Here is a 19,945-nt window from a genome sequence, read left to right as displayed (position 1 = left end):
CGAAAAAATATCGATGGATATTATGGGGCCGTTACCCGAGACTCGAGCCGGCAGTGCGTATATCTTAACCATACAGGATCTCCTAACTAAATATTCTCTCGCGATACCGCTTAAACAAGCGACCGCCATCGATGTAGCCACCGCGTTCGTAAATGAGTTTATCTGTATCTACGGCACCCCTAAAGCGCTTCTCACCGACCAAGGCTCAAACTTCTTGAGCGCCCTTATGCGCGCCGTCGCCCGAAAATTCCGCATATCGCAATGTAAGACAACCGCTTATCATCCGCAATCGAATGGCTCGATCGAAAGAAGCCATCACGTACTTTGGGAATACCTTAAACAGTACGTCGACAAAGAGCGAGAGTGGGACGAACAATTAAGGTTAGCAACGTTCTCTTACAATACAAGCATGCATGAAAGCACGAAATTCACACCACATGAGTTGGTTTTCGGTAAAACAGCTAGAATTCCGACGAGTGATCCTATTTTGCCGAGCGACATGAGTGAAACATACGTAAATTATATAATTTCATTGTTCGACCGACTCAGAGACTCACAGGAAATAACCAGAGAGAATCTCTGCCGAGCGAAACAAAGATCGAAGATTTATTACGACAAGAAATGTAACCCCCGAACCTTCCGACGCGGTGACCAGGTATATTTACAAAAGGAACCCGTAAAAGGGAAACTCACCGACCAATATACCGGGCCACACGAAATATTAGAGATTTTAAGGAACAATAATGTTAAAATAGCGATAAATAGCAATAGGACTCGCATAGTACATAGCAATAAACTAAAGAAATTGCGTTATATCGGAGAACGCGGAACACATCTACCTGAGGATGACGACCCCCCACCCCGAGCCTAGCAGAAGAAACTAACGCAGAGACACTCACTGACGCATTAGTCTGACAACAAACGCACCCAAGAATGGACACACGGGGAATCATTTTCGGCATCATCACCGCGCTCCTCACCCTGCCAGCGGGAGGGCTGGTGGGTTACGATTGCGGAGGCCACGGCCTTAATATTACATCTTTATCTCTATTAGATATAGGGGATTGTAATCTGGAAGACATCGAGCCTATCACCGAGAACACTCACGTCCAATTGCTCCAGCTCTCGGACTTCGACAAGACCAGAGTAATCCAGTGTAAAATTGAGATCGACCGCATAATATATTATTGCGGGATGCACTCTCATGTATCGATCGTGCATGGCAGAAGGAGAGTATATTTGCAAGAAACAGCGGCTAGCAACTGCCGAAGAATTCATGAAACCGGTGCAATTGATTTGGGAGGAAGAGATGGCTACATCACTGGCCTGAAATCAAATAGTTCTTCTACCAGGAGCATCACCCTCGCCGGACATACGTCCGTGGATGGACGTTGCAGCGGCGCCCAGTATAGCGACCCGTATGGAACGTGGGACAGCGTCGTAGTACAAGCAACGATTAGGGTCACACTGCGGGACTTCGAGGCGCCCATTCGCCGTAACTCACATGAGATTATCATACCTTCCGGCTTACACTGTAAGGTCACGGCCGGAGAGTGTCTCGACACCGATAGAGACTTTTTGGTCGATGATACCGCCCGATAGCTGCCACTTCAGCCATTACGACGTCCTGTACGAAGGACAAGCAAGCAAATTAACTCCCAAGGCCAACCAGACGGCACCTACCATTTACACGGTCACTACGAGAGAGACCACGTTCGCGCTCACGCAAGCAGGCAAAAGCAACCTCTGCGGGTATACACTGGTGCAAACGGAACATCCAAAACTCTTTATTCTGGAAACACAGCAAGACCGAGCTTTCAGGGTGCGATCAAGAATCTCCGTGAACAACTTGGATATTTTCGCCTATGTAAATTCTAAGTTCGTGTACGTAGAGAAACACATCAGGACGCAACTAACGCGCTTATATCGAGACATAACGGAGCAAAAATGCGCTTTGGAAAAACAAATACTCCAGAACGCCCTCACATTGTCCAGCATTGCACCGGATGAAATGGCGCACCGCATCATGAAATCCCCTGAGTATACGGCCGTGGTGGCCGGAAAAGCCATACATCTCATTAAATGTGTTCCAGTGGAGTGCAAAATTCGACATACAGAAGAGTGCTTCGCTGAACTGCCTGTGACCTATGGAAATAGATCAGCTTTCCTTCTACCCGGATCAAGGATACTAACGCGAACAGGAACACATAAGGATTGCAGCGAACTCCTGCCAAATATGTATAAAATACACGAGACGTGGTTTCGCTTCATGCCGCGCCCGGTAGAATCTCTACCCCCACCCATCATCCAACCATTAACTCGACCAACGTGGAAATACGTCACGCCCGCAGCGCTCGCTACCAGCGGGATATACTCGGACGAAGATCTGAACAGACTCCGCAACCATATAATGTTTCCGATGGAGAAACCGCAAATGTTGAATACCTTGGCGCGAGGAGCAATGGGTCACAACATACTCTCAGGAAGCATCTCGATGACGAACCTCTTTGATGAGAGATCCCTGGAAAGAATTGCCGAAAGCGCGGGGACACGTCTTTGGCAGGGATTCATTACATTCGGGTCAGCGAGCGCAGGAGTTATGGCAATATTTCTTATCATCAAGCTAATAAAACTGATTGCGGACACAATAATCCATGGCTACGCGCTTCACTCGGTATACGGCTGGAGTCTGCATCTACTTGGGGCCATTTGGGGCTCCGTCACACAACTGCTGCTTCATTTAGCGGGGCCCAACGAGAAGGATACACCTGGAAGACAAAAGGACTGGGGGGCCCACCTCCCTGTTTCCAATCCCAATTCCACGACAGAAATTCAAACCCTTAACCCCACTGCACCAACATCAAGTGAAAACGTGAGTGAGAGACTCGTACAAGGAACTCCGCGCAATGCTGCAAAATAAAGAAAACGAATAAATGATAATCGCTAGGATAAACAATTGGTCCTTAAGCAAATAAACATGTAACCCTGCGGTAAGTTAGATGATTGCGCTAATATCATAGATAAAAAAAAATCAAATAATTGTTAAAACGTCGGACACAGTCCAACATTTTATTTTTAGGGGGGGAGGTGTCACGTCAGCGGTACTTATAAAACTTGTCCAGGAATGTCCCTGGCCAAATTACAAATTTTTACAATCCGAAGCGCCACTACGGTCTAAGTATTAAGATGTTGAACTAATATATATATTATTCACACGAATGAATTAATTTCAGAAATAATAATTACGTGTCTCTTCCAAGAAACGGTCTCTTCCAGAGTATCGTGATTTCTAGTTTAATTCCTAAATTCTACTCGCGTGAGCAATCCAATCTAATCATAGGTACATCTTATTTAACCTTCCTAGTTAACCGCATCTAATTATTAGTTATAACATAAGTCTGGATATGTGTGTAGCAACTGCAGAAGTTATAAAATACACTAATTACTTTTGAGCAATTATAAGTACGTATATATAATAATATTTGACGAAACCTCTCCTTTTACAATAAACGCTGCCGCGCGTATACGTTTATCGTTTAACTTGGAGATCGTGTGTGTGAACGAGCGGAGTGTGTCAGCGCCGGCCAATCATCGAGCATCTACAAGGAGCCTGACCAACCGGAGTCCAGACTGAGCTGTGTGTCCCGCATCACGAACCGAACCACCAGCAAGATTCATGAAGGGATTACCGTAGGTTTCTTTTTAACCGAAAGGACGCGCAACTCTCGATTTGTTACCCGCCATTGGTCCCTGGTTTGTCCAGGTATCAATTACCAACGGTTGGACCTTGGGACGTAACACATGTTGATTTACATAAGATGCTCATTGGTCTAAAGGTTTTATAGTTATGCAACTTATGTAATTTTATGTGTGATGACCCTAAAGGTATATCCACAACTTGCATAATCGCATAAACGTATGCATAAAGAAAATTATCCAATCGCATTTCTCCTATAAAGACACACGTAAAATGTGATTGGATAATTTTCTTTATGTATATGTTATGCAAGTTGTGTAGATTTAAAACCCCTTAAAGTGCCTTTTCATGCTGACGCTCAACGTACATTTTCAGCAAAATTACGTGATCAAAATTGACGCTTAATGTTCACGTGATTTGTTTTGACGCCGAAAATGAGTGTCGAACGTCAGCATGAAAAGGCACTTTTATATCTATTATTGGGTCATCTAAAAAGTATCCGCGGTTTTTTGTCACTAGATGGGTTGATCATCAACACCATCTAGTGACAAAAAACCACGGATACTTTTTAGATGACCCAATATAATAGGGTCGCAAGCCGTAAGCTGAAAGAAATTGATCAATCACAATCGAATATGAGAAAAATAATCGACTTTGACTTGTATAATTTTTTACGGCTTATAGCTTGCGGCCTTATAAAAGCTGCCGCTACAGACAAAATTTCTGTAACTTTAAGACGTAAACTTAAGCCGATGAGCCTATCAGGATACTGTTTTAGCCTACGTACTCCAACGAAAATAGAAATAGCAGTAAATTTATCCATAAGGCGAGTGTCAAGTTTCAACCGGTTGAAATTCACCTTACTGCGAGATTATGGATAAGTTTACTGTTATTTCCATTTCCGTTAGATTACGTAGACCTAAAGCAATATCTTAATTAGCTCATCGACTTAAATTTACGTTTTACAGTCGCTGTTGCGAAATTTTGTGTGTGGCGGCTCTAAAGCCTATATTCTACAATAGTTGTAAGTGGCTATAGTTGTAAAAATTGATCAATGAAGTCAAATGTGAGAATATTTTACTGTGATTGATCAATTCTTACAACTACAATTACTGCTTACGGCTATTGTAGAACAGGCATAAGGGAGCGTTTATATTGGCCGTATGCCGTAATTTGTAAAAATTGACCAATTACAGTTGAGAATTCCTCTCTCATTCGATTGTAAGAAGAGAATACTTGAAGATGATAAGTCAATTTTAAGTACGACATATGGCATACGATTCCGGCTAATATAACGCTCCTTAACACATATTCTACAATAAGGTTTTAGTAATAAATACATTCAGTGAGTGATATTGCTTCTGGATATATCTATTATGTTAAGAATTACTATTATTTGACTGATAAAAATATACTCAGGGCCGATCTCACCAACTCCAATTAACCTAATTGGTCGATGGTTACATTGGAACTGATCAATTGGATTTGCTGTTCAGCAGAATTGATCAATCACGATTGATACTTAATCGATCGATTAGGTTAATTGGAGTTGGTGAGATCGGCCCTCAATCGACATGTTTTTGCAAAAGTAAGAAAAAAATGCCGCTCTGCCTTATAAACCGAGATATTAATCATTAAAGTCGACGATTATTCAAGTTAAGAACGAAGGGATAACCACTAATGTAATCGTGGGACAGAGTCCTCTCTCTCTCTCGATATCATTATAAAATTCATATGAAATTTCTATGTATAATTCGCTAATTACATATGTAACCATGAGAAATCATTGTATAATATTAAAAATAGGTGCGCAACTAAGTTCTCGCTGTTATTTTGATGAAAATGCAACTTTATTGTGAAAAAATGGTTACAAATGAATCATTGAAAGTATTGCCCATCGCTAGCTACTACTTTTTCCCATCTTTCTGGCAGAGCTCGTATACCATCACGATAAAACTGTTCATCTTTTGAGGCTATCCACGAATCAAGCCATTTTTGGATGTCTTCATATGAGTCGAACTGCTGGTCAGCCAGACCATGTGCCATCGAACGGAACAAGTGATAATCGGACGGTGCAATATCTGGAGAATATGGCGGGTGGGGTAGGACTTCCCATTTCAGCGTTTGCAGGTAGGTTTTAACGGGTTTGGCAACGTGAGGCCGAGCGTTGTCATGCTGTAGAATCACTTTTTCGTGCCTCTCCGCGTACTGTAGCCGTTTTTCGCGCAGTGCTCGACTCAATCGAATCAATTGAAGTCGATACTGTTCCCCAGTGATGGTTTCGTTCGGTTTCAATAGCTCATAATAAATAACACCGACCTGGTCCCACCAAATACACAGCATAACCTTCGCAGCGTGAATATTCGGCCGAGGCGTCGACGTAGAAGCATGACCGGGCAGCCCCTATGACTTTCTTCTCTTTGGGTTGCTGTAATCCATTTTTCATCACCCGTCACGATGCAATGAAGAAAACCCTTCCTTTTTTGTCGCTGGAGCAGTTGTTCACAGACGAAAAAACGACGCTCAACGTCCCTTGGCAACTCATAAGGAACCCAAGTTCCTTGCTTCTGAATCATTCCCAACGCATGCAATCGCTTGGAAATGGCTTGGCGGGTAACTCCTAATACTGAAGCAAGCTCTTCTTGCGTTTGGCACGGATCCTCATCGAGCAATGCCTCCAATTCAGCGTCTTCGAAGGTTTTTGGCCTTCCTTCACGCGGACGGTCGTCAACATCGAAATCATCGTCTTTGAAGCGACGGAACCAATCTCGGCACGTTGTTTCACTTAGAGCAGCATCTCCGTAAACTTTTTGGAGCTCTCTATGCGCTTCAGCCGCCGTTTTCTTCGAATGAAAGAAGAAAATCAATACTTCCCGCATATGACGATTATTTGGCACAAAATCAGACATTTTCACACAACCAAAAGAATATGACGTAAAAACAAAATCACTAATGTTTCAAAGCGGTTTGTTTACCATATGTCTAAGCTTGATTCATGACGTTTAGGTTATGTCAGAATCGACCAGCATCTTACTGCTGGAGCCATCTGTTGATAAACAGCGGGAACTTAGTTGCGCACCTAATAATAAAATCATACATTTTACCAAATTACTTCTATATAGTGAAAAAAATTATTTGTAATCAAATAAAATCATATGAAATTATGTAATCTGTGGGACAATATTTCAGTGATTACTCCCTCGGTTAGGAACTCTGTCACAGTCACGAAATACTGTGAAATTTTCTGCTTTAAAAACAAATCCTTTGCTTTAAAACATATTTTCTGCTTTAAGAATACAAGTTATTTTCTTATATTTTAAAGCAGAGAAATGAAAATTTTACTGCAGTGTCTGTGCAGTGTATGCTTACATCGCAATTGCATCGCAATATTTCGTTGCTGTGACGAACTCCTTAACCTGAATAGTCGTCGACTTCAATGACTAATCACAGCTCATGAGAGCGATACTTTTTTTGTAAAACTTTTACTTACTTTTATACAAAACGCATCGATTAAATGTATTTTCATCAATGTTATTAAATTAAGAGTGCCGATTAAGAGTGTCGTATAAATGTGGTCACAGTTCCTTGACAATCTCGATATTATCTGATAATCTATATACCTAATTCTTCGGTAGCAAACACCTAGACACTCAATTCCTCGATGGCAAACACGCAGAACACCTAGACACTTAATTTCTCGACGGCGAATATTTAGTCACAGTTTCTGGATTAATCTCGATATTTCATCTTGCATAATTTGCGCCATATACGTCACAACCGTCATGCCATCGTATGTGGTTACGTTATATGTAATGTTGCCAATAGTGTTAACGCTGATTTGATTAGAATCAAAAGCCATCTATTATCGAAAAAGCGTTACATTTTTCCTCTGATCTGATCGACGACGTTAATAAAATCAAAGATTTTACTAAGATTTCGCAATATCTTCGCTCGTAGGGTATGTAGAGAAAAAATAAAAACACTTTCGTTATATATTTTGAGCGGACGCAATCGATTGAATATATTTAGAACCTGATCAATTCAGCCCATATTGAGATTCAATAATCTCAATCCTTAACAATTCGCCGGCTCGCGTAAAGTAGTCACGACAGTGTCGCTGCGCGTAGTTTAGCTTCGAGACACTACCAGTGTCTTCAGATATCAATTAATTTTACAGATCGATCAATAGTAAGGCGATTAAGCAAATCCGAATGAACAAAAGACCAAAAACAAAAAAGGCGTTCTAGTTATGCTAAAGCAGCCAGTATTTTTAGCAAGTTCTGAGTAAGATGGTAGGCGAGAATAAAATGGTTCAGCTGTAATCCAGTGATATATTTCGATTCTGCAATTTTTCAAAAATATCAAAATTCTTTTGTCATAATTCCAACCTTGGTTCATCAGTAATTTTGTAAATACAATTCTTGTTTTAAAAAATCGAAAACCATTTTTAATTTTTGTTCATCGTGTAAAAATCATTTAGTCCGTTATGAGAATGTAGAAAATTCGAAATCAGCACAATTGATGTTAAGACCTTTTTCAGTCACACAAACATTACACAACATTTGTTGCATTTCATCATTAACTGTCGGAATTTCTAATTTCAGTCATTCTTCACATCCTTTGGCTATATTGTAATCAGATCGTTGGCAAACATTTTTCAATTAGCACATCGGATAAAAAATCAAGATAAAATCCTGTAATTGCATCACGAATGAGGAATCCTTAAGCAAACTCCCATTTGTACTGCCTAGTTGGACTTTTTCATTAGCAATTAGTTCTTGTATCAGACAAATAAATTTTTCAGCGACATCAAAATACATCTCGATAGCTGCACTACCTTGTGTCACGTGCTAAAATAATTCTGGAGCCTCCCTGTTGCTTTAATTCATACTCTGCAGCTGGTGTCTTGAATGCATGTAAAAGATAGTTCATACGTAGGCTACTGGAAAAGTTTCTGCAATCTAATATTTCCAGTGGCGCCAACGTTCTGTTATCATATCCGTAAAATTAGATGTTTTTAACTTATAATTCAATTGACAGTTTGTACCCAAGCCAATTAGTTTTGTTTGCATAGTATTTTAAAAGAAGTTATTTTGTGAGAAAATGGAAATTTTGCGTGAAAATTTTCGGGCAATGATTTTTTACGATTACAAATGTAATCTAATGCATCGATCGACTTCATTTGGGGATGAAGCACCATCCAATAGGACTATTTATAATTGGTTTGCCGAATTCCAGCGTGGACGTGACGAATTCCATTCACGTCTGTTGTTGCCACTAATGTTGATGCTGTGCGTAAAATGATTGAGCGAGACCGGCATATGACACCGCGAGATTCAGGCATCCTTAGGCATTGATATGAAAGCAATACATATGATTTTGCATGATCACTTGAGCGTATGGAAACTTTGCAGTCGTTGGATCTCACACAATTTGACCGAAGCTCAAAAACAAGTTCGTGTTAAATGGAGCAAAGAAATGCTCAAGAAATTCAACCGAGGTCAGTCAAATTTGGTCTACATCATTACTGGGGACGAAACATGGATCTATTTGTATGAGCCCGAAGGTAAACAATAATTCACTATTTGGGTATTTCAAAATGAACCGAAACCAACAAAAGTTGTTCGTTCACGCAGTGCTGTCAAGCAAATGATTGCTTGTTTTTTCAGTTATACCGGACATGTGGCAACCGTGGCTTTAGAGGATCGAAGGACTGTAAATACTGATTGATATACAACAATTTGTTTGCCAGAAGTCATAAATGAATTGCGTAGAATAAATCGAAATCGTCGCACCATTCTTCATCATGACAACGCCAGCTGTCACACAGCACGTCAAACCGTTGATTTTTTATCCAGTAAAAATGTCGAATTGATGACTCATTTCGTATTCACCTGATTTATTATTTAATGACTTCTTTTTATTCCCAAACATTAAAAAGAAGATGCGTGGTGAGCGATTTGAATCGCCTGAAGCAGCTGTTGAAACATTTCGTACTGATTTCTGAGATTACTGTCTCAGAGTGGAAAAAATGCTTCGAAAATTGGTTCAAGCGTATGCAAAAATGTATCGATCTTAAAGGCGAATACTTCAAAAAACAATAAAGCTATTTACCGAATTTTACATGTTTTTTTTTTCATATTGTTTGCAGAAACTTTTCTAGCAGCCTACGTATTCTTCGCATGTGTCTCCGGCACAAAGGATTTTGCTAACAGATTGCCACTGTAATATAACTTTGACAAATAATGTACCAAATATTTACTTTTTTCTCTATCAATGATACATTAATCGAAACAACAACATACGTAGTAATATTGAACTTTTCTTTTGCTAATTTTCCCTCGTCGACAATTTCTTTGAGTTGATTACTAGTTTATTTCAGTCCAATTAAATCCCAGGATTTAAGAAATATTTGTTGAGTTAGGTGAACAAATATGTAATCAAATGTCTTTAGTTTATATAATTATAGGCCGTTAATCTTTACGTTGACGATGTCACTAATTTTTACTTTAGGTTAGCAATTCTGTTACTACGCCATTTTCTGTTTTTTTTTTCGCTTGCTATGTCATCAGTTTTGTGTACTGGCGTCTTTATTGTTCTCTTACAAAAATAAAGTTATGTGTATGTTTGCGTAAACGCATTGTTGTAATTATTATCTATGTCCAACAGGTTATGGGTCCAGAGCAACGCACATAAAAGACATAAGTATTCTTTGACAAAGAGGAAGAAAAAGAAAGTTGTGACTACCTCTCTGCTTGGTTATACCAATTTAAATATAATTACTACCGGTATTACAAATATTGTACTATGGTAACATCAATTACAATTTCCAGTGTCAAATATAGAGAAATTAGATGGGCAATCAAATTATGCCTCATAAAAATTTGCAATTAAGATCTCATGCTTGAAAGTCTTTGGAAGTTTGTAACTAATTTGACGCGTAATGAGAATCATGTATAATCTGCTTACAAAACAAACAAGCTGTTCGGAAATTTCCGAAAGTAAAGTAATGGAGAGCGTTAGTAAGTGTGCTGGAACTAATTCACAGTGATGTGGCAGACTCAATGGAGGAATTATCATGGGACGGTGCAAGATATGTTTTAATTTTTCTTAAGGAAGGAAATCCAATTAGAATGAAGAAAAATAAGCTATTTTCAAGAATCTTTTTGAAGAAAGAATGCTTGTACATTTTTCAAACTTGGACTTTATTTATACGTGTTTTGGACTATCCATATGTATTTTTTCAAAAAATATTTCAAAATATTTTTTGGCGGACATATGAAGCATCCCATTTAGGTGCGTTCCATTTAAGGTCTGCGACGACCACGACCACGACCGCAGTATTTGCCGTTCCATTAGCGTACAGGTGCTGCGGGTGAAATCTTTAGTGGAACGGATTTTGTGGGTGAACAGTCTTTGTAACATGAATGCCATTAAGATAATCGTAATGCGCTGTAGAAAATATGAATCTAAAGACTCGAGTTCTGATGATGAATGGGAATTAGTGTTACGTAAAAGAAAAAAGCGTATACTTCGTCCGCGAATTCCAAATTATGTCGATGTTGTGGGCCGCTACATGGATTACGATTTCAAAAGTCATTTTAGGTTAGTGAACATACATGATTTTTCACTACCAATTATTCACACATGCTTCTTCGTCTTACGCAAGTTGATATTAACAATAATATTTCTTCTTATTTATAGAATGTCGAAGGTGACTTTTGAATTTCTTTTACAAATACTCAGGCCATATTTAACGAGACAAATAAAGGGATCTCCTATGATACCACATCATCAATTAATGATAGTTATTTGGAAAATGGTAACGATGGACTCCTTCAGGTAAAGAAACATTCAAAATAATGTAATAAATAATTATTAATTCACAATAAAGTATTTGTATTTCACATTTTTTAATAAATTTCTTTCTTAAGACCTGTTTGCGATAGATTCAATGTTGGAAGAGCAACTGCTGTTCGAGCTGTGCGAAGGGTCACTCATGCACTTTTCTTAAATGTTTCAACATTTATTAAATGCCCTATAGGTGATTATGCTGAAAGGATTATGTAAGGATTCGTAGAAAGCAGTGGTTTTCCAAAAACCATTAGAGCCATTGACGGTATTCACATTCGAATAGATGCTCCAAAAGAAAATTCTGTCGATTACATAAACCATAAAGGATTTCATTCGATACAGTTATAGGTAACAAGTATTTTAATTTGTTAATAACGAATAGTCTTTTAAAAAGATTTGGTTACATCTGCGTTCATTTACAGTTGGTGTGTGATCACAGAACTTTGATCACACAGTTGGGCATCCTGGCTCAGTTCATGACCAGCAAGTTTTTCGACAATCTGAGATAGCAAACTACTTGAATGGTGAAGAGAAGTTTCCAGCTGACACAGTCATATATTGAGAGATGCTGCATACGAGATTCATCAACACTTACTGACTTCAGAGACAATGGACACCTTATAATAGCACAGAACAATTATAATTATCGCCATTCAGTAGCCAGAGTGACAATCGAAAGAGGCATTGGTCTATCTATATGAAAGGGAGGATGAGAAGTTTACTGCTTATGTCAAGAGTGGATTTAATGACGGAATATGTGATAGCATGCTGTGTGATTCACAATATCTGTATATTAAGAAATGATGAAATTGAAGTTATCACCGTACTCCAGAAGAGTATGATAGAGGTCATGTTATTTTATATCAAGGAAGACCAAATGCTGGCGGAATTGCCAAAAGAGATTTAATTATGAATATTTTACATCAATAGTTTAAAAAATTGTTATGCAAGATTCACATACTATGCACGTATGATTCAATAAGAGAATTTTTATCAGAAAATAAACTTACTAAATATTGTATCATTATATGTCGGATGTCTTTAAAATAAATATTTATAATAAATATTTCATTGCTCTTTATTTGATGTTATAATTTTATTTACATACCACATTTACAAGTTTTACAGACATACTTATAAAATGTAAGAAATACAAAACATATATAAACTGTTCTATTAAGTTTATAAATTTTTCTATTATAAGTTTTTTAATTGTTTTGATAAATGTAGTAAGTAAACTTAAAAAAAAAATGAGATCATAGAATGACTTTGTATTATAATATAAGTAATATAATATGAGTAATATTTATATCGGTATTAAACAAAATAAAATTGATATAAATTTTTCTTTTCACGCAAAACTTATGGGCACACGATGTTTGTTTTTCTGCTGAATTTGCATTTGGCAATACGGTAATAAAACACAAATTCAGCGAGAAAAAAGTATTGTATGCCGCCAGCTTAAAATTCATCTAAATGTAAGATATTACAAAACAAAATATTACATAAAAAATAAAAGATGTGTTATTATTAATGTATTAAAGATCGTTTATATTGGTCGTAATCGTATTCCATAATCTGAAAAGTTGATCAATCACACTTAAGTATTCCCTCTCATTCAACTGTAAAAGTGGAATACTCGATTATGATTGATCAATTCTTACAAAATATGAAATACGATTAGTATTTAGGGCAGTACAAATGCTCCCTTATGCATTATAATGACATGAAAACAAATTTCAGCAATCTATAAAATACAATAAAAAATATTCTATATTAAAAAGAAATAACGTTTAACTTTCTATTCGTGAAATATTTAACGATATTGTATTATTGCATAGCTTTTAAATGAAATACAAAATATGTGCAGTGAAACACGACATTGTTAAACGTTAAACAGAATAAAGACTTTAGTTATGATTAGCTATAATAACTTTGAAAGGAACGAAAAAATATTGTACTTTTTAGAAGACACATTTTTTTTAAGTTAAGCATTAATTACTTTTCAGCTAATTTAGTCAAAACTACAAGGAAAACTTCTCATCCATTATTAGTCTTTCTTTATGCCTTTCAGCTTTTGTTTTCTTGTGTTCATTTTTTTGATCTATAAGCTTTTTCTTAAACAGACCGTACATATTTTCTTTTGATGCTGATTGCACTTTTCTTTTAATACCACGTACACTTTCTGTTGATGATAGCTCTATAAAAAAACTATTATTAAATATTTGAATAAAATTTTAACAATTCAAATATTCATTATTTGAACTAAATAAATACAACATGACAATTAATTGTGATAATAATCAAATATAATAACATTAAAAGTTTTTATTTCTCAACTAATATTTGAAAAAAAAAACGTTAGTTAAGTACAGGACTCTTAATTTCAAAATAACGATTGTGTAATGTAAAAGGACAAGTAAGAGTCAGATAAATAAATAGAAAACGCTTTATCACAAATATTCAAATAAATATACTAAGAAACAATAATCAAATTATAAAATTTACTTTAGTGAATCGACAATTTAAGTCGACATATAATAAAACCGACATTGTTCACCAAACGATGTCGGTTTTATTTTGTCCAAAATATCCATCACAATTTTTCTTCAACATAGTGATTTTTATCTTTACATCGCGTTGCGTTTTTTAATGTAATAGGATAGATTTTTGTATATAATTTTAGTTGTACATCTGAAGAGGGCTGAATTATACAACCGTAACGTGTAATGCATGTAAATTGTCGATTCGTTAGAGTAAATTTTATAATTTTATTATTGTTTCTTAGTACATTTATTTGAATATTTGTGATAAAGCGTTTTCTATTTATTTATCTGACTCTTACTTGTCCTTTTACATTACATAATTGTTATTTTAATATTTGAAAAACAGACCACAACATAGATGATTTATAAACTTACCAGATGTAGACTCTGTATTAACAAATAATTCTAAGTTCTTGACCTGCTTAACAGAAAGTCCCGTTGATGATGCAACGGCGACTGGAGAGTATCAGGCTCTTTTCGAAAAGATATCCATAATCTGCAAAAGATACATATATTAAAATACAAGAGGAAATGTAGAATAAACTTTTCACTACATTTTTAGTCTAATTTTTCTTGAACTTCATAAAATTGCCAAGTCCGCCTATCATTGCGTGATAAATTATTGTGATCTTTCACGCTTTTATAAGTTTTTTTCTCAGTTTTGCCGCACATTGTGGCACCTGTGATCGTCCTTTTTCCACAAGAATTGCACTAATTTTATCTCATATTTTTTTGTGTGAATATTTTCCACTTGGAAAATTTATTTTGAAAAATTGTATACGTGTCTAATAACAGTATAGCAGCTATCGATCACCTATACATAGAACCTGAAATATACATTAAACTTGTGATCAATTGATTCATTCAATGTTCATTAAAAATTGAATAAACGCTTTAACTAACGTACTGTCAATATCATCACTTAAAATCTTTATTTCAGCATTCGTTTCATGTATCGGTTCTTGAACTATAGGCGTGATTTGTTGAGTTGGGACTGATTCGATATACTATTTGTATTATTTATTATATTTTTGTCTTTCACAGTTGCATTTAATAAAGAAAATTGCGTTAAAGCAGAAACAAAGTAAGATTAAGTATGTTAATTAAGGAAAAGTAATGTTTCATAACATTCAGAATATATTACATACCATTTCGCGCACGTAAAATATCTTCCTGAGAAAGAATAACATCAACTACAATGTTTCTTTCCGGATCATATAAAGAAACTTTTTCCATTGTTACAAATTTGATAAATCACTGGGAACACAAAACAAAATATCCGCACAAAAGGATAGCAGACGACGAAACAACCACGCTGATCCACGTACGAACCATAAGCGTCGTGAGCTTGATGCGGTCGCGATTACGCGTCATATATGATCACGACCACAACGAACGCGGTCGTTATGTGGAACGGGTTTGCGGGCGTCGCGAGCGTTGCGGGTGTTTAGTGGAACGCATCCTTGGCAGGTCCGCGTGCGAGTTGCTTAGCTGTTTGTATTAATCCTATAATAGTTAGCAAAAAAATTCTTATTTATACTCATAATTCGTAGTTGGACTTAAAAAAAATCAAAAAAGTCAAAAATTTTGAAAATAAAACGCTTTTGAAAATGAATTTTCATTTTTTGACGTTTTTTTTCACAATTTTTGCAATAAATAATAATAATTTTTTATCACGATTTTCACAAACATTCAGGTTCACCGACATTGTACTGATGTCACGAAGTTGTGTGCGAAATTTTAGCGCGATCGGTTGAATAGTTTTTAAATAGTTCCAGCAGTGCAGAAAAATGCAATTTTGAGAAAAACGCGTTTAAAGTTTTGACAAGTAAAAAATGCATGATATCTATAATTTACCATTTAGTCAGCAATCTCAGCACCATACAACAGTCCTTCTGTTTCCTTGTAGAAGCTCATTTTGCTCTAATAATGGCTCTTTTCTTTCGAGCTTCTTTAGAGCATAAAAAGCTGCGCCGCTCCTGTCGAGATACCTGGCGTCGACGTTCTCAGGTAGTTCTTGATTTGGCTCCCAATAATTATTTGTAACTCTATCATAATTTATAAAATGGAAGAATATCCTTTAGTGAAGACTCTAGCAGCGATATAGGATGCAATTTCAACTATTTTCAGGCCAGAATTAAGATGTTTGCGAGCTAAACGCCAAATCGTAGAATTGAAACTTCCATTTGCGTTTTGCGTATAATCGCCCAAGCATCTTTGAAGTAATTCTTCCTTAGATAAATCTTCATAAATTGGAAGAATGTGTTTTGCGACTGTTGTCGAATGGAGGAGGGTGCATGAAGAGATCCATATTTGCTCCAATAGTTTCTCCTTTCTGCCACTTACACCAGCTGTCTTTGCCAGGCGGGCAGTATGCTGTGACTTCTCATCCATAGAGATCAAATGGTGTAATAAGTAGTCATAACACTTTTTTTCATTCCCTCAATACTATTCACATTTCTTCTAATTGCCAGACTGTAGTACGTTATGGGTTTTTTAATTAAAGCATCCGTTAGTTTGTCCTTATCACCAAGTTTTTTTTTTATATTTTGGAGCCGAGTGTCCATTCTCTTCTCTACGTGGCCAATGCACTCGCTTTTTACAATTTGAAATTCATCATCACAAGGATTCTGATCTAGAATGGTCTTGAAAGTTTTGGAGTTTCCGTTTCCAATGTAATTATCATATTTCATACCGTACATTTCTCTGGTCTTGAAAACATTTCTGTAATCGCATCGACCTCCATTTTTCTGGCTGAGTCCTCGTGATTTTTTTGTAGACTTTTCCTCGTGATTTATATACCACTCTTGGTATTCTGGAGTATTTACCATGTCCAAGATGTGCATGCATGACAATAGCTATTTTTGATAACTAAATTGATGACTTTGCCCGAATAGTAAAATAAATATGAGCGTTACAACTCTGTACAGCGATTTGAATCCACGTTTTTTTCACGAGCCATCTCCAGAAATTTTCAAAATGGACCTCTCATGTTCTTCATTGAATTTTTTTCTTTTTCGATAGCTCTCTTGCAGAGGCTTTCAAAAACAGATTTTGTACAGGAGTGGATATGCGTGACGATGTTATTATACGTGTTCTCATGCATTCCTTTGCAAATGTCCATGAGGTTGCAGAATAAATTATAAAAAATATTTAAAAAATACTCTCTCTATCAATGCCTAAGAGTCGCATAACAAATACCATCCGACGATTCACTTCATATCCAGAGTTGATTAGTGGTCCTGAATTGATTTCTCGACCACAGTGGCAAAGTAAAATTATTTTGAAACTGAGGCCTTGATTTTTAGCTTCTTCAAATTTCACATTCTGTTTACATTCACGACAAACAAGGAGCTCTGCCAAGGCTGTAAAACGGTGAATTTTTTTTCGATCAAACGATAGCCATGTAATAGATTCCAGTGAATATCTTCAGCACTAACATTGGAGAGTTTTCTTGCACTCGCACTTTCACAAACTGATTATCGTGAAAACTGATTATCATGGAACTTTCTTTTGCGTGACTTCGATATTTGTTTTGATTCGACGTGTGTGCCTTTCGGATAGGACATTTCGAATTTGCATTGTCGTTCAGTACAGGCCGAACTTCGGAGCTGAGAACTCAATACGAACTCCTACGGTCTCGACTAAATGCACACAATAGAAACATATAAAAGACGTTTACCTAAAAGATCAACCAAGTTTTCTTATGAGACATTAGCCTTATTCTGGAATAATGATAGGGATATTTTAAATGAGGAGACAGAAAGATAGAGTCTCCGCTCCAGGCGAGTGTATATCTGCGTATATCTGCTGCACGCTATTAGAGTCCCGACGCCGCTCAAGAGTATTGCGCTCGGAGGCTATAACTTCCGAACGGCTGCGAATTTCGTTTTAAAATATTGGGAACATATTCTTACAATATTAAATTAACATTTTATGCAAAAAATTCGATTTTTCGAAGGTTTTAATTAGATTTCCTTCCTTAAGAAATTTAAAGCAATGATTGAAAATTCGACAAATAAAACCATTAAATGTCTGCCAACCGATAATGGTAGTGAATATATTAGCCAAGAATTTGAAGGTTATTTAAAACAGCATGGCATAAAACAGTCTTCCCACGCCGCAGCAAAATGGTGTTGCAGAAAGAACTAATAGAACTCTCTGTAAGAAAACAAAATGTATGCTATTTGATAAAGACTTGAGTAAGAAGTATTGAGCTGAGACTATGAATACATTTACTTGAAGAATCACACACCAACATCAACCGATGTAGTACCTGAAGATATTTGGAGCGATCGTAAAGTGGATCCTTCACACTTAAGAATTTTTGGATGCAGAGCTTATTTCATGTGCCGAAACAACTTAGAAAAAAATTAGATCTAAAATCATGCACATATATGATGGTTGAATATAATATAATGAAGAGGTCAAGGGATATCGGCTGTTAGATTTGAAAAACCTTCGAAGAACAATTATGGTAAGGGATGTCGTTTTTCTTGATTCTGTCAAGCCAGCAATTAAAGATGAAATGAAGTCTGAAAAAGTGGAAATAGTGGAAAATGACATTATTATAGTAAAGACAATTTCAGGAAGCAGTGAGGGAAAAGAAGTTCAAGAAAATGACAGTGAAGAGGAAGAAAATCAATCGACATCGGAAGATTCAGAATATAAAACCAGTGAGGAAACAGAAAGTGAACCAATAAAGAGGAATATCAAAAAGTATAACTTGAAAGAAGATATCCGCAGCGAAATCGAGTTCCTAAAAGGAAAAAAGACATGCTTTATTTTGTTCATGTTATCAAATGAACTACATCAACATCACTACTGCATTCTTGAATGGTGATTTAAATGAAGAGGTATTTGTGGAGCAACTAAGTAGTTTTGTGGTACCAGGACAAGAGCAAAAAGTAAATTAGCGAAAAGCTATATATGGACTAAAGGACTAAGGCGACTCGATCGTGAAATACAAAAATCCATGATCTATTATCAAGAATAGGATTCAAAAGATCGAGATATGATTTATGTGTATACATGAAAAAACAAGAAGAGAAACAAATTATTATAGCTTTTTATGTAGACGATTTCTATATATATTTGTAAACTATAAAATAGAGAATCTGAAGAAAGAAATCGCCAAAGTTTTTAAAATTAAAGATCTAGGCGAGATTAAGGAGTGTTTAGGAATGATGGTCAGCAGAGATCGCAAGAAAGAGATCATTACATTGGCTCAAGAAAATTATACGAAAGATGTTCTAAGATGTTTTGGGAATGGTAGTGGAGTATAAACCCGTTGGCACTCCACTGATTCCAAACGAAAAGTTGGCTAAAAATACTAGCAAAAACAATAAATCCTTTTCAAGAGTAGATGCTTTAATGTACTTTTCTGTATGTACAAGGTCTGATGTTAATTATGCTATAAGTAGTTTAAGTCAGTTTAATACTTGTTATAGCAAAGAACATTGAATAACTGCAAAAAGTATTAAGTTATTTAAAGGATACAACAAATTATTCTCCGTTTTGTAAAAATTAATCAGAACATTTCAGGATATGCTGATGCCGAATGAGGCGATTGTATAGTAGATCGTCATTCGAATATATAATGTTTTTTGCAGAAGCAGCTATAAGCTGCTACAAGCTGACAATCAAGAAAACAAAAAGGAGTAACGCAACAGTGACTGAGTATGTAAGTTTATATGAAGCAAGTAAAGAAGTCTATGTAAAGAGATTATTTAATGAATTGCATACAAGGTGCAAAAATATTGTTATATTCATAATCAAGGTGCAGGAAAACTAGCCGAAAATCCGATATTTCATGGACAAATCAAGCATATAGCAATTAAGTATCATT

At 36.3% G+C, this 19,945-nt stretch overlaps 2 protein-coding genes and 3 pseudogenes across 11 annotated transcripts in view; 1 reads left to right on the top strand and 4 right to left on the bottom strand.

The window, feature by feature from the left end:
* Positions 1 to 19,945, bottom strand: part of aralar1 (calcium-binding mitochondrial carrier protein Aralar1) — a 289,930-nt gene that overhangs the window by 178,454 nt on the left and 91,531 nt on the right. The gene's annotated exons all lie outside the window — the stretch shown is intronic.
* Positions 1,009 to 3,666, top strand: LOC147910726 (uncharacterized). The gene has a single exon (XM_087402847.1). It carries the CDS (start codon positions 1,505 to 1,507, stop codon positions 2,918 to 2,920), a length of 1,416 nt encoding a protein of 471 aa, XP_087258973.1. The 5' UTR covers positions 1,009 to 1,504; the 3' UTR covers positions 2,921 to 3,666.
* On the bottom strand, positions 5,526 to 10,235 carry LOC147910725 (uncharacterized; annotated as a pseudogene).
* Positions 12,894 to 15,333, bottom strand: LOC147910724 (uncharacterized; annotated as a pseudogene). The gene is made up of 4 exons (XR_015544084.1): positions 15,246 to 15,333; positions 14,677 to 14,924; positions 14,473 to 14,593; positions 12,894 to 13,751 (listed from the first exon to the last, which is right to left on the bottom strand). The product of XR_015544084.1 is annotated as an uncharacterized LOC147910724 (transcript).
* LOC147910723 (uncharacterized) lies at positions 15,325 to 16,843 on the bottom strand (annotated as a pseudogene).

This window comes from Acromyrmex echinatior, chromosome 2 (assembly GCF_024713525.1).
Source record: "Acromyrmex echinatior isolate Ae372 chromosome 2, ASM2471352v2, whole genome shotgun sequence".
Lineage (NCBI taxonomy): Eukaryota > Metazoa > Arthropoda > Insecta > Hymenoptera > Formicidae > Acromyrmex > Acromyrmex echinatior.
The sequence above is the reverse complement of the archived record's forward strand: the minus strand, read 5'-3'. Positions and strand labels throughout refer to the sequence as shown.